The sequence below is a fragment of the Chiloscyllium plagiosum genome, unplaced genomic scaffold (genome assembly GCF_037043375.1).
Source record: "Chiloscyllium plagiosum isolate Xiang-an unplaced genomic scaffold, Cpla_swu_hap1 HiC_scaffold_16, whole genome shotgun sequence".
Taxonomy (NCBI): Eukaryota; Metazoa; Chordata; class Chondrichthyes; order Orectolobiformes; family Hemiscylliidae; genus Chiloscyllium; species Chiloscyllium plagiosum.
In genome coordinates, this window is record NW_028270154.1 from 13,097,222 (window position 1) to 13,110,713 (window position 13,492).

General features: G+C 41.1%; 1 protein-coding gene across 2 annotated transcripts in view; it reads right to left on the reverse strand.

Moving 5' to 3' along the window:
• The window catches only part of mgat4b (alpha-1,3-mannosyl-glycoprotein 4-beta-N-acetylglucosaminyltransferase B), a 245,870-nt gene that overhangs the window by 27,943 nt on the left and 204,435 nt on the right, over positions 1-13,492 (reverse strand). For both annotated transcript variants that reach the window (XM_043703124.2, XM_043703125.2), the window contains 2 exons: positions 4,411-4,518; positions 1-118 (listed from right to left, as the gene is read on the reverse strand). The exon at positions 1-118 is cut by the window's left edge and continues 76 nt beyond it. In XM_043703124.2, the coding sequence (XP_043559059.2) occupies positions 1-118; positions 4,411-4,518 (226 nt within the window). The remainder of the gene's footprint in view (positions 119-4,410; positions 4,519-13,492) is intronic.

The following is a 13,492-nucleotide window of genomic DNA, read 5'->3' on the forward strand; positions in this document are numbered from 1 at the left end:
CCTCTCCCAGGTAAGCCTTTTCCAGTGTAAAATGCTGGTATGTTTTCAGGCTGGAAGTTACTTCCGCTGGGGGATTGGAATGTCCTTTGTGCAAGGCATGTTTTCCAAAGTCTTTATCCTGGGAAAGACAGCAATGATTTACTTGATTAGTAAGATATAGTGACATCTATGAGACCTTCACTGCTGGGCTTTGCATGTGTCTGAGTAAGCAGTGATGTCCTGAAAATTGTGCTAAATTCCAATAATAAATTTGAAAAACCCAAAAAAAAACAGCAAGAAGAAAAATGGAGTTAGATTTATTTATCAGATCAGATCAGACTGTCAAGGTATCTTTATGCATATTAGAGTTGTTGTTTTTCAGCAAGTTTCTGTGCCCTGACTAACTGTGAGCAAAGTCCTGCCAAACAGTTGTCTCTCAACCAATGCCTGAACCAGATTCAGGCATTGGTTGAGAACAGTGAAAGTGCTCACACTGCTTAGCAATTTTATTTTTGCAGAGGGTAAAAGATTTAACTTTCAGGTCCACGACAGCTTGCCAGCAGATTATTTAGTCAGTTATTTAATTATTTCCAGAACATGGCTGCAATTAATTGACATTGATATTTCCCTGTATCATAACACAATAATAATTTGGCTGTGAAGCATGATGGGACATCAAGACTATGAAAGGTGCAACATAAAAGCAATGTGTTTCTTTTCATTGAAGTACAGTGACTTGTGATACATAAATTTGTGAACAGCAATGACCAGTTTATAACCTTCTATTAGCATTTGGCTGAAGGATGAACGCTTGCTTGGAAAAAAAGAGAAAACTCTCTGCTTTATCAAGATTAGTTCCCAAAGATGCTCACCCACACGTATACTGGAACAGTTTGTTGTTTGCTCTAAAGCATAGACACCTCCCTTTAATCTTAATTTTCTATAAAGGCATTCCAAGCATTAACCACTGCTCTATGGAATTGCAGATGGAGAGTTTAAATCAAATGTAGTCTTCAGGCACAATGAGCTTAGAGGCATAAGTGGGCCAGGAAATACTGGTCGAAGAATGTGGTGCTGGAAATGCTGGTGTATTTCAGGCTTGCTTGAAAGGTAAACATTCTGCCCTTATTTAAGATTCCCAAGTTCAGGTACATAATGAAAACTTGCCGCCTTTTCCCCCCACCCCAGCAGTGGATACACGGAGATTATATTTGTAAATAGTTAATTTTGCTTTACTTATTTTAAAACCAATGTGGCCACATTATTTTTAAAAAGTTCCTTTGGAACAAGGATGAGAGCAATGAAATGTATTTCAGATAAAATTAATTTATACTGCAGAGGGAAATTATTTACAAGGCTTTGGGGAAAACAGCAGTCTCAGGTATTCCCAGTGTCAGCTGTGCAAAAATTCAATATCCAACCTACATAATATTTCATCAGGCTTCAGATTCACTATAAAAAATTGATTCAATCTCTTTGAAAATAATGCAGCTATATATTCATGATTTTGTGCCAATACTTAACCAAATAAAAATGCTTACTTCTTTTCAGCAAAGATTTGCATCAAACAGATGTTACCTTGAAGTGAGTAGTTGGACATATTCAGTAACTCTTTCATAGAACTGAAACATACAAAAAGGGCCAAATAGCCGCCTGTTGTGCTGTAAGATTCTACAATACAATTTAGATATTTGTAGCATTTTAGGAATCAGGGTTTGTCAAAAAGATGGTATCTTCAATATGGCCATAATACTTGGATTTGAATCACATTACTTTTCATTAGTGCATGAATCACATTTTGAGTCTCAAGCATCAACTGTAGGTCAGTGGATAGCCCGACTCTCCCTTCTATTTCAGAAAATATTGGGTTCAATCCCCATTGCAGAAACTTGACCACAACCTAAATGAGCATTCACAATTCTGTACTGCAGAAATACTGCACCATCTCAGGTGCCATCTTTTAAACGAGGCATTAAGGCCAAAGCTCCGCCTGTCCTTTCCGATGGATGTAATAGTACAATGGCAACAGTTGAAGAAATTCAGGGGAGTTCTCTCTAATTTCCTGAGCTAATATTTATCCCTGAACTAACATGAGATTAGAAGACAAATCACACTGCTGTTCATGGGACCTTGTGTGCCAATTGAACATCATGTTTCCTGCACTGTGCTAGAAACTGTAATCCAAAAGTACTTATTTCTGTATAAAATATTTTGAGATGCTCTGAAGTCATGAAAGGAGCTGTATAAATGTGAGTTATTTTTTCAGGATTCTTTGCCAGCTATCAAATGCAAATGCTACTTACAGAGGTTCATGAATGGGACTGAAATAGGTCACATCAGGTCTGAGGTCAAGTGCATTGATGTCTTATGTGGAATAATGAAGTAAAATCTTGATAAATGTTGAAAAGACTGCTTTGTTATTGTGCCAGGGTCTTTTTGATGCTGAGCCAACAGATTCCACTTCACTAAGAATCAGACTTATACAGCTTGGAAACAGACCCTTCGGTCTAACTAACCCATGCTGACCATGTTCCCAAAACAAACTAATTCCACTTGCCCAACTTGTATCCATCTTATAATCTAATACATGTTTTATCTTCAATACAAAGTACTCCCCAAATTGGATAAATATAAACCAATGCATAGAAACCTACTGATGGAGTTAGATTAAGCTGGATGAATGAGAGAAAGTGAGGGCTGCAGATGCTGGAGATCAGAGCTGAAAATGTGTTGCTGGAAAAGCGCAGCAGGTCAGGCAGCATCCAAGGAACAGGAGAATCGACGTTTCAGGCATAAGGCCTTCTTCAGGAATGAAGCTGGATGAATGCACTAGTTGGGCTATTCAGTTGCTGTAAACTCTTAGCCTCTGTGCCCATAGTTTAAAAGAAGCTGTAGTACCAGCAGGTTGCTGAAGATGGTGCTGCTGAACTACTAAGGGCCAAACTTAATCTAGTCTCTGATGCAGTAAATGCTACAAGTAGCTATGTCGGTGCAGTCCATAATTCTTGTGTAGATTTGAAAATTTTGGCTATGGCATATAAAGGACCAGCATTAAAATCCCCATGAACTGCCAACATGAATAACTGCTTCTCACATTCAACCCTTCAAACTTGCTTGTTCCTTGTGAATCTTGCAATAATTTTTAAGCCATTTTCCTGAACTGTCTGTGTCCCTCACATCATCATGTTGAAACTATATATAAAGTTCTTAATCTATTTGACAAGGCAGATGTTAAAACTCTAGTTGAAGCCTAATGAAGCTGTGGCCTGCAGGGCTACAGGCTGAGTATAGGTAGATCAGATTGGTTGGGACTGGTGGTTCCTCAGAAATGAGGAAGGTCAGAATGGCCTCCTTCGATGTTATAATTCTTTTACAATTTCTAAGAAATATTTTCCCCTCATTGGGGAGTCTAGAGCTAGGGGGAGCACCACAGTAGGTCAGCCCTTAAAGACAATGATTGAGGAAATATTTCCTCACTCAAAAGGCTGTAAATCTTTGGAATTTCTTGACCCCAGAGAGCTCTACATATTCATTGAATACACTGAAGATAGAGATCAACAGATATTTTTGACAACAAGAAAATCAAGAAAATAGAGTTGGACAGAAAAACTGAATTGCAGTAGCGTACCCATAATATATTGAGGATAATTGATTACTCTTATTAGGGACACAATCAATAAAGAGGCCACATACAGCTTGTATATTAAGAGTTTAAATCAGATAAAGGAGCACAGCAATCTCCAGAGACCTTCATGATCAATACAGGGTTTGACAGGATAGATGTGGAGATGTTTTCACTTGGAGGTGCAGACTAAAACAAGAGGTCATAAACATTAGTCATTAATAAATTCACTGGGGAACTCAGGAGAAAGGTCTTGAACCAGAGACTGAAAAGAATGTGGAACACACTACCACAGGGAGTAAATGACATGCTTAGTGTTGAAAAACTTAAGGGTAGCTGGACCAGAAGATAAGAGAGGAAAAAACAGAACGGTATACTGATAGCACTGGACCAAAAGAGGGGAGATGAAGCTCCTGTGTTTTATGCATTCAGAGGATGTGGGCATCACTGGCTAGGCCAGCATTTATTCCTTATCCCTAATTTTCCTTGAGATGGTGCGCGTGGTGGGGGGGACGCGCGGCGGAATCCGTAAACACCAATATGAATGGGCCAAATGGCCTGTTCCTGTGCTGTTAACTGGACATAACTCAGTAGCAGGGTTATGCAATCAAACAGGACAAGCTTGGAGTTAGGATATATATTTGTCACATTCTAAATGAATAACAGAACTGATGTAAGTGGCTAAGTCAACCTCCCACTCCCATTCTTGAGTCTAATTTCAGGCCTATGTTAGACTTATTATTCAAACTCGCAGACGTTTTATTGTTGGGCACTAACTTGGGAGTTGAGCTCCTGATTGCTGAACTTACTTTTAATTTCTGGATCTTTCCAGCCAGTGATGAGTGTGTTCCTACATGCTGGAAGAGGGATGGCTTGAAACGGATTCTGAGGTTTGCTTTCTGTCGGTCACAGTGCTTCTAAAAGGGGGAGAATAAGAGAAAAGTAAACCAGTTATGATCACACAAAGATATTTGCTTATTGACAATTATTGAACTGCAAGATTTTTGCTACCAAATCAAAACAGAATAAATTTCACAGATGATGGAGTAAGCTAATCTAATTAAACTCTGAAATGGAAATTGCAGATTTTTTCCAATCCTCTTGGAAATTGTGTCAGAACACAGGAGGATTGCAAATACTTAAAAAAAAAGCTGAGGGCTAAACCAAAAACTACAGACTAGTCAGCCTAATGTGACAGAGCCACAGAATTGTTACAACACAGGAAGCCATTCGGTCCATCATGTCAGTATTGACTCTCCTAAAAGCTCACTCAGTGCCATTCTCCTGTCTGCATATGGATCCTTCTTAAATAACAGTCTGATTCCCTTTTAAATGTTAAGAGGGGAAAAATATTTGGAGATAACAATCGGAGATAAAGTTAATCAATAAAGCATCTAGAAAAGTGCAAGGTGACAAATTAAGCTGTTAATGTGCTGACCCTTTTTAGAGCTACCATTTAGTCCCACTCCTCATACTTAAGAGTTATAGAGGTGTACAGCAATGGAAACAGGCCCTTCAGCCCAACTCTCACATGTCGACCATGTTTCCTAACTTGAACTAGTCCTATTTGTCTGCATTTGACCCATATGCCTTTAAACTTTTTCGATCCATGTACCTATGGCGAGAACCTATTTAGTATATAGGTGCATTTAATAGTTATTCCAATTAATTTTGAAAATTCGCATTAAACGTTCAATCTTTATTCTAAAAAAACCATTAGGAAGATTGGTTTTGCAGCCACCAACCCACAACCAATTTGCAGTTCATTTTCTGCATAACTGAAATGGAATGAGGAAGGATCATCATCATATGCAAAGGATATGGTTCTGTTTCAGTCAAAAGACCATAGATTGGGGTTAGTGGTAATCACTGTTACACATTTTCATAGTTAAAAATCTCAACACCAGGTTACAGTCCAACAGGTTTAATTGGGAGCACTAGCTTTCAGAGCACCGCTCCTTCATCAGGTGGTTGTGGCCACACCGACACGGTGGCACAGTGGTTAGCACTGCTGCCTCGCAGCGCCTGAGACCCGGGTTCAATTCCCGCCTCAGGCGACTGACTGTGTGGAGTTTGCACGTTCTCCCCGTGTCTGCGTGGGTTTCCTCCGGGTTCTCCGGTTTCCTCCCACAGTCCAAAAGATGTGCAGGGCCAGGTGAATTGGCCATGCTAAATTGCCCGTAGTGTTAGGTAAGGGGTAAATGTAGGGGTATGGGTGGGTTTCGCTTCGGCGGGTCGGTGTGGACTTGTTGGGCCGAAGGGCCTGTTTCCAGACTGTAATGTAATGTAATCTAATCTAATCTCCAAATCTGACATTTTCATGGAACATTCACCTGAAAGATATTGTAAATCATTCCAGGTGTAATCCAAAAGAATTTGTATTTATGTAGTGTCTTCATGATTTCAGTACCTCCCAAAGCTGAACAGCTATTAATACAGTGCAGATACTTTTGTAAATGTATGACATGCGGCATGCAGTTTCTTCACAACGTCCCACAAATGCCCTGTCTTATTAAGATGTACTGTGATCTATCTTCAACTCACAATAATTAGACACACCTTTAGATTTGGTATAGAAAAGAGGATTTTTTGGGTTTGTGTGTTGCAACATTAATGCCCCTACCACAGACTGGAATATCCAAGTTCAAGTCCCATGTCCTCCAGAGGTGCGTAATAACAAAAAAGGGCTTTTGTGGCATAGTGGCAGTGTCCCTACTGTGAGCCAGCATACCTGGTTTTCAGTCTCAGCTGCTGCAAAGATTTATCATAACATTTGTGAACAGGTTGATAAGGAAAATATTTTTAAAAGTCCAATGTCACCCATGAGTAACACAGAGTCTGTCTCTGAACTTTTAAGGGTGTTTGTGGTGCAGTGGTGTAGTCCATATCTATGGACTACATGGTCCAGGTTCAAGTCCCACCTGCTCTAGAGCTATGTCATAACATGCCTGAACAGCATATTAAAAAGTCTTAAAAGGAAAATCTTTGCAACAACCACTTAGTTTTTCTTGTTACAGTATCTCACCAGGGGTTGTCTAACATGTTAATTTTTTTTTAAAAGAGTAGAAAGGGAAAGTGCCGATAGGACTACATTACAATCATCCAGAGTCCAATATGATAACATTAAGCAGATAACGTGTTGGTTAGTCAATCATTTTGACGACCATCTAACATGGCAGATGAGGACATGGTTTAGCACCTCACCTAAGAGGCAGTACTTCTGACAGGGCAGCACTCCCTCAGTACTATGTTGACAATGTCCACCTGGATCATGTGGACAGGTCACTGGAATGGGAATTCATACCACTGAGAATGAAAGCATCACCCAATGAAGCCATAGTTGGCAACAAATCGGTAAGGTAGTATGCAACATGGGAAAGAAAACATATAGAATTAAGGATTCAACTTGACGCAAGTGAGGATTGCAGATGATGGAGATTAGAGTCCAGATTAGAGTGGTGCTGGAAAAGCACAGCAGGTCAGGCAGCATCAGTGAGCAGGAAATCGACATTTCGGGCAGGAGCCCTTCATCAGGAATCCGATGATGCCAGCCTGACCTGCTGTGCTTTTCCAGCACCACTCTAATCTGGACCTTAAGCATTTAACTTGTCAGCATAAGTTTCTATGAATACTGCATGTTCAGTATGGATAAACAGGAGAGCGTACACCAGTTTGTGCAGAAAGATCAGGCATCAGGTCAGGTACAACATGCACCTATATTAAATTCCCCCTTAGGTACACACCCACCATACTGGTGATACACATTTGATGCCAGCTGTCCTCAGTCACTACTCTCCCACTCTCCATGTACATAGATTAGCTGAATATTGGCAGTCTACAAAACTGTGTGGGAGAGAATCACGAGTACATGTTATCTAGCCACAGGCAGTAACGCTCACTAACCGAGCTAGCAGCAAAGCTGCATCTAAATGTTCCACTCATTATTTTAAGCAAAAGAAGTGTAATCCCAATCCTCTGACAAACTCATGATTTCAAAGGTTTCTAAAAAAGGCTCTAATTCGCAAACCTCCCCCCACTTCAATCTGTTCCCATATTTCAGATCTATGCACATGATTCCCAGTCAGCGCTAATGAATGTTTTGGTAAATGATGAACAGTATCAAGTGGATGAATCTCAGACTGAAATTAGATCACAGAAATGGCAATTAATTCTACTGTACATAAATCTGCAATACATGCAGTCAAAGGAAACAAAGATGCAGACCCCTCCATCCATTACTGAGGTGAAAATGTGTTGCTGGAAAAGCACAGGTCAGGCAGCATCCAAGGAACAGGAGAATCGACGTTTCGGGCATAAGCCCTTCTTCAGGCTAATGCCCGAAACGCGATTCTCCTGTTCCTTGGATGCTGCCCGACCTGCTGCGCTTTTCCAGCAACACATTTTCAGCTCTGATCTCCAGCATCTGCAGCCCTCACTTTCTCCCCTCCATCCATCAAAAGTAAACCACTCTCAGTAGAGTTCTTTCATAATGTCAGCTGTAACACCGTGGATACTTCTCCATGGTCAGTAGGTTCTCAGAGGGCTGTGGATTCAAATCCCTCCTCTGAAAATATAACCCAGATTGATACTTCATTAACAAGGGAGCACTGCACTTATACTCAAGAAGAGTGTGGTTATTCTGCTCAATGTCTCACCGCACTTTTTAAAATCTTGCTGTGTATACAATTCTTGCCATATTTCCCGATATTAAAGAAATTTGACTTGAAAGCTCTTTGAGGCCGTGAGATCATGAAAGGCACTACAGAAATGCAAATGCTTTTTCTCCTTTAAATTACCTATACTTGGCCTTACTAGCATCTTTCAGTAAAAGGTAGTGAAGATATCTGTACATCAATTCAAAAATATTTGTAGCCAGAGAACACAAGTATTCATTTCGCATTCATATAAATGCAGAGTACAGTGCAGACACAAGAGCTGATATGGTGGGACCATGCAACCAGCAGCAGTCATGCAGGTCTCTCTGGTGGCAGATTGGCTGTTGTCATTCTCTTCCTGTCAGCTGCCCCTGCAAATAAAAACAGAAACTGGTGGAGGAACTCAGCAGGTCTGGCAGCATCTGTGGAGAGAAAGCAAAGGTAAAGTTTCGGATCTGGTGGCACTTCAGAACACACTCTGCTTTTTCTCCAGTAATTTGTGTTTATTGTCTCACATATGCAGTTGTTAGTTTATTTCAGTACCCCTGAAAACACTCTGGTTTTACGAAAACCACAGGTCTGTTGCTGGATTGTTGTTACCTGCTGCAGCACATCAATAGAAAGAATCAGACAGACAGAAACAGAGACAGACAGAGACAGACAGACAGACAGAGACAGACAGACAGAGAGACAGAGACAGACAGAGAGACAGAGACAGACAGAGAGACAATCAAACACAATGTAAGGCCTCTACAGCATTAAGTAGAACCTTGACACCCCAGTAGCAAATTATCTAAACTTCCACCACCCCTAATCTTATTTGCACGATGTCTTATTCATTCATTACCTCTGATCTTTTGGTTTTTAGTCCTGAAACACCAGTATATTAAAATTTTCATCTTTGTTTTCAAAATCTACCCTATCACTCCATCCACCTCTACGTTCCACCAGGCTAACAACTCTCCAAGATCTCTGTGCTCCTCCACTTCTGGTTTCTTTGGCTTCCCAATTTTAACTGGTCCACCACTGGCAGCTGTGTTTTCAAATGCCTGGGTCATGAAATTCTGGACTTTCTCCCCTAAACTTCTTCACCAACATCTCTTCCTTTATGACACTTTATCTGCTTAATATCTGCTTTCTTGATCAAGCTTTTCACCCTCTGTCCTAACACCTGATGTGGCTCAGTGCCAAAGTGAAGCATCTTGGAATGATGAAGGACACTATGAGAAAGGAGCAAAAGCAAATTAGTGTTCTTGCTGTTGTGGTCTCAAAATGGAGGATTTTGAAATGAGGCAAAAGAACAAAGATGCTTATACATTAAAGCTTTTACTGCTGGCTCAATTGCCAACAAATCCTGCTAATGCCTTAGTGCTCTTATGTGGTTCTTAGCAACTATGTGGTTATTTCATAAGCCTTCGAGATAATTATCTCTAACTTTATCCACTACAGATTCCTGTCCTGCATTCTACATTATACATCCAACTGTTGTTGCTCAACCTCTCTTTCTGCAGCCTCAACAGGAATACACGAATAACTACCAGCCAGCAACAACGAAATACAGGGTTAATGGTAGGGTTCTAAGTCAGGTGGAGGAACAGAGGGATCTTGGGGTCTATGTACATAGATCTTTGAAGGTTGCCACTCAGGTGGATAGAGTTTGTAAGAAGGCCTATGGAGTATTATCGTTCATTAGCAGAGGGATTGAATTCAAGAGTCGTGAAGTGATGTTGCAGCTGTACAGGACTTTGGTTAGGCCACAGTTGGAGTACTGTGTGCAGTTCTGGTCGCCTCACTTTAGGAAAAATGTGGAAGCTTTGGAGAGGGTGCAGAGAAGATTTACCAGGATGTTGCCTGGAATGGAGAGGAAGTCGTACGAGGATAGGTTGAGAGTTCTCGGCCTTTTCTCGTTGGAACGGCGAAGGATGAGGGGTGACTTGATAGAGGTTTATAAGATGATCAGAGGAATAGATAGAGTAGACAGTCAGAAACTTTTTCCCCGGGTACAACAGAGTGTTACAAGGGGACATAAATTTAAGGTGAAGGGTGGAAGGTATAGGGGAGATGTCAGGGGTGGGTTCTTTACCCAGAGAGTGGTGGGGGCATGGAATGCGCTGCCCGTGGGAGTGGTAGAGTCGGAATCATTGGCGACCTTTAAGCGGCATTTGGATAGGTACATGGATGGGTACTTAATCTAGGTTAGAAGTTCGGCACAACATCGTGGGCCGAAGGGCCTGTTCTGTGCTGTATTGTTCTATGTTCTATGTTCTAACAGCATAGGATAATGAATGGACAGTGAAGTATCCAAAAAGGGACGAGAGAGTTAGTTTGAGGTTTCTTTCTCTCCAGAGACCAAACTCCATTTCAAAATAATCACCACTTCTCTCACTAGAGAGCACTTTCAACCCTATGTCCTTGTGAATTAACCCTCAGCAAGTTCCATCCAATCTTTGCCTCCAGACAGTGATACAAGCCAATATCATAGCATGATGGAAGAACAGAGCGGTCTCCCAGTGTTGTGGTGGGTTTTTTTCTATTTTTGAAAAAAACAGCACGTTCAATTTTTTTTCTTGGTGTCCTTGGTCATAATTGCATTCCTTAAATTTCCTCTTTATAAAAAAGATCATGTCATACAATTTTCTTGCTCATATTCTTCTCTCAATCAAATGGGACTCGTGTAGTTTGGGATTAAATTCAGCATGGACTGGTTGGACCGAAGCGTCTGTTTACATGCTGTATGACTCTTTGACGAACTCAATCTTGCTTCTGTTTATAGAATCACGGAAAGACACAGTCAGCTCATTATTCCTGTGCCAGCTCTTTGAAAGAGTGTTTCAACTAGTCCTACTCCCCAATTCTTCGCTACAAGCTTGCGAATTTATCAGAGCGTCAAATCTGGTATTGAATTTGCTTCTACTGCTGTTTCCCGCAGTGTGCCCATAATGTTGGGGGAAGGCAACGGCCTAGTGCTTTGGGATCCCAAGCTCAAATTCCACTATTTTCAGATGGTGCATTTGAATTCAATGAAAATTATCTGAAGACCGTGAATTCATTTGTCAATTGTTGGAAAAACCCATTTGGTTCAATAATGTTCTTCAGATAAGGAAATCTGCCATCCTCACCTGGTAAGGCCTACGTGGCAGTCACGTAGTTAATTCTCAACTGTCTCTGAAATGGCCTAACAAGCCACTCAGGTTGTATCAATTTGGTACAAAGTCTCTACAAAGAAATGAAACCAGATGGAGCACCTGGCATTGACCGAAGCACCGGAAAAGACAATGGCAGAAACCGCACTGTCAACCTTGAAAAATCCTCTAAGATCTGGGGGCTAGTGCCAAAATTGGGAGAGCTGCCTCACAATCTAGTCAAGCAACAGCCTACACTGTCTGTAAGGAATGATTCTGTGACTATGTCTATGTCCTAAAAAGCAGTATCACCATTCCAGAGGTGAGGCGAGAATGACTGCTCTTGACATCAAGACTGCATTTGACTGAGCTCGGCATCAAAGAGCCAAAGGAAAACTGCAATCAACGGTTATTAGGGCAAGCTCTGCTCTGGTTGGAGGCATACCTGACTCATGGGAAGATGGTTGTGGTTATTGGAGGTCAGTCATCTCTGTTCTAGGATATCTCTGCAGGAGCTCCTCAGCATAGTGTCCTAGGCCTAACCGTCTTCAGGTATTTCAGCATTAAACCTCCATCCATCATAAGGTGGAGATGTTTGCTGACAACTCCTCAGATACTGAAATCGTCATGTTCAAATACAACAAGATCTGGACAATATCCAGTCTTTGGCTGAAAAGTGGCAAGTAACATTTGAACCACACAAATATCAGCCATGACCACTTCCAATAAGAGAGATAATCTAATCTTTGCTCCTTGATATTCAATGGTGTTACCATCACTAAATTCAACACTATCATCATCTTTGGGGTTAGTGTTGACCAGAAACTCAACTGGACTTGCCACACAGTGGCTATAAGAGCAGGTCAGAAGCTGGGAATACTGTGAAGTTTAACTCACCTTCTGACTTCCCAAAGCCTGTTCACTATTTAAAGGCACAAGTCAAGAGTGTGATGGAATATTCCCCACTTGTCTGGATGGATGCAGCTTCAACAAGAAGACTGACAACACCCAGCACAATGCAGCCTGCTTGATTGACACCACATCCAAAAACATTCACTCCCTCACCACCGACACTTACCAGTAGTGGTGTGTACCAGCTACCAATGCTTAGATAGCACCTTCCAAGCTGACAACCACCTCCATTTAAAAGGACAAGGGTAGCAGATACAGGAGAACACCACCACCTTCAAATTTCCCTCCAAGCCACTCATCCTCCTGATTTGGAAACATATCACCATTCCTTCACTGTTGCTAGTCAAAATCCTGGAATTTACATGGTAAGGGCACTGTGGACTACAGCAGTTTAAGAAGGCAGCTCACCACCACATTCTCAAGGCAACTAGGGAGGGGCAATAAATACTGGTCCAGCCTGTGACATCTATGCATGAATAAAAAGTGTATATAAAAAAAACCCTCATCAACTCATCACTTGTACACAAAATGGCTTCTGTTTAAGTCCATACAAAGCTGCACTCACTCTGCTTCAATGTTCACTGTACATGAAGTTCTTTAAGATATTAGGCTCTTCATTTGCACATCTAATTGGGGATGATTACTCAAAATGTGCAAATGAGGGATTGTAAATTGAGGAAAGTCAAATAAATAAGAACGCCTGTGCTCACCTCCTACAGTGAGAACACACAGATTACCATTAATTACCTACTGCTGAGTTAGTCACCATGTGTAAGGTTTTAAAACGGTGCAGCTTCAATTTGAATGCAAATTACTCTATGGAGTCTGGTACTGACTTGATTAAGAAACATCTCTTACATGGATAATAATGGATAGCATTAAAAATTATCTGTCAAATCTTGACAGGTACCTCAAACAAAAATTTGCCTTGTTGCTTACAGATGGCATAAGATTGTAGTTTCTTTCCTTCTCAGCAGTAGGCCATTCAGCTCATCAAATCTGCTTCGCCATTCAACGAGATAGTGACTGATCTGATAATCTCAACTCCACTTTCCTGCCTTTTCCCCATAATCCCGATTCCCATATTGATTACAAATCTGTCCACCTCAGCTTTGAATATAGTTAATAACCCAGCCTCGACAACCCTCAATGGTAAAGAATACAATTTCCTGGGTGCAGACTCCCTTGAAATAATTACTTTG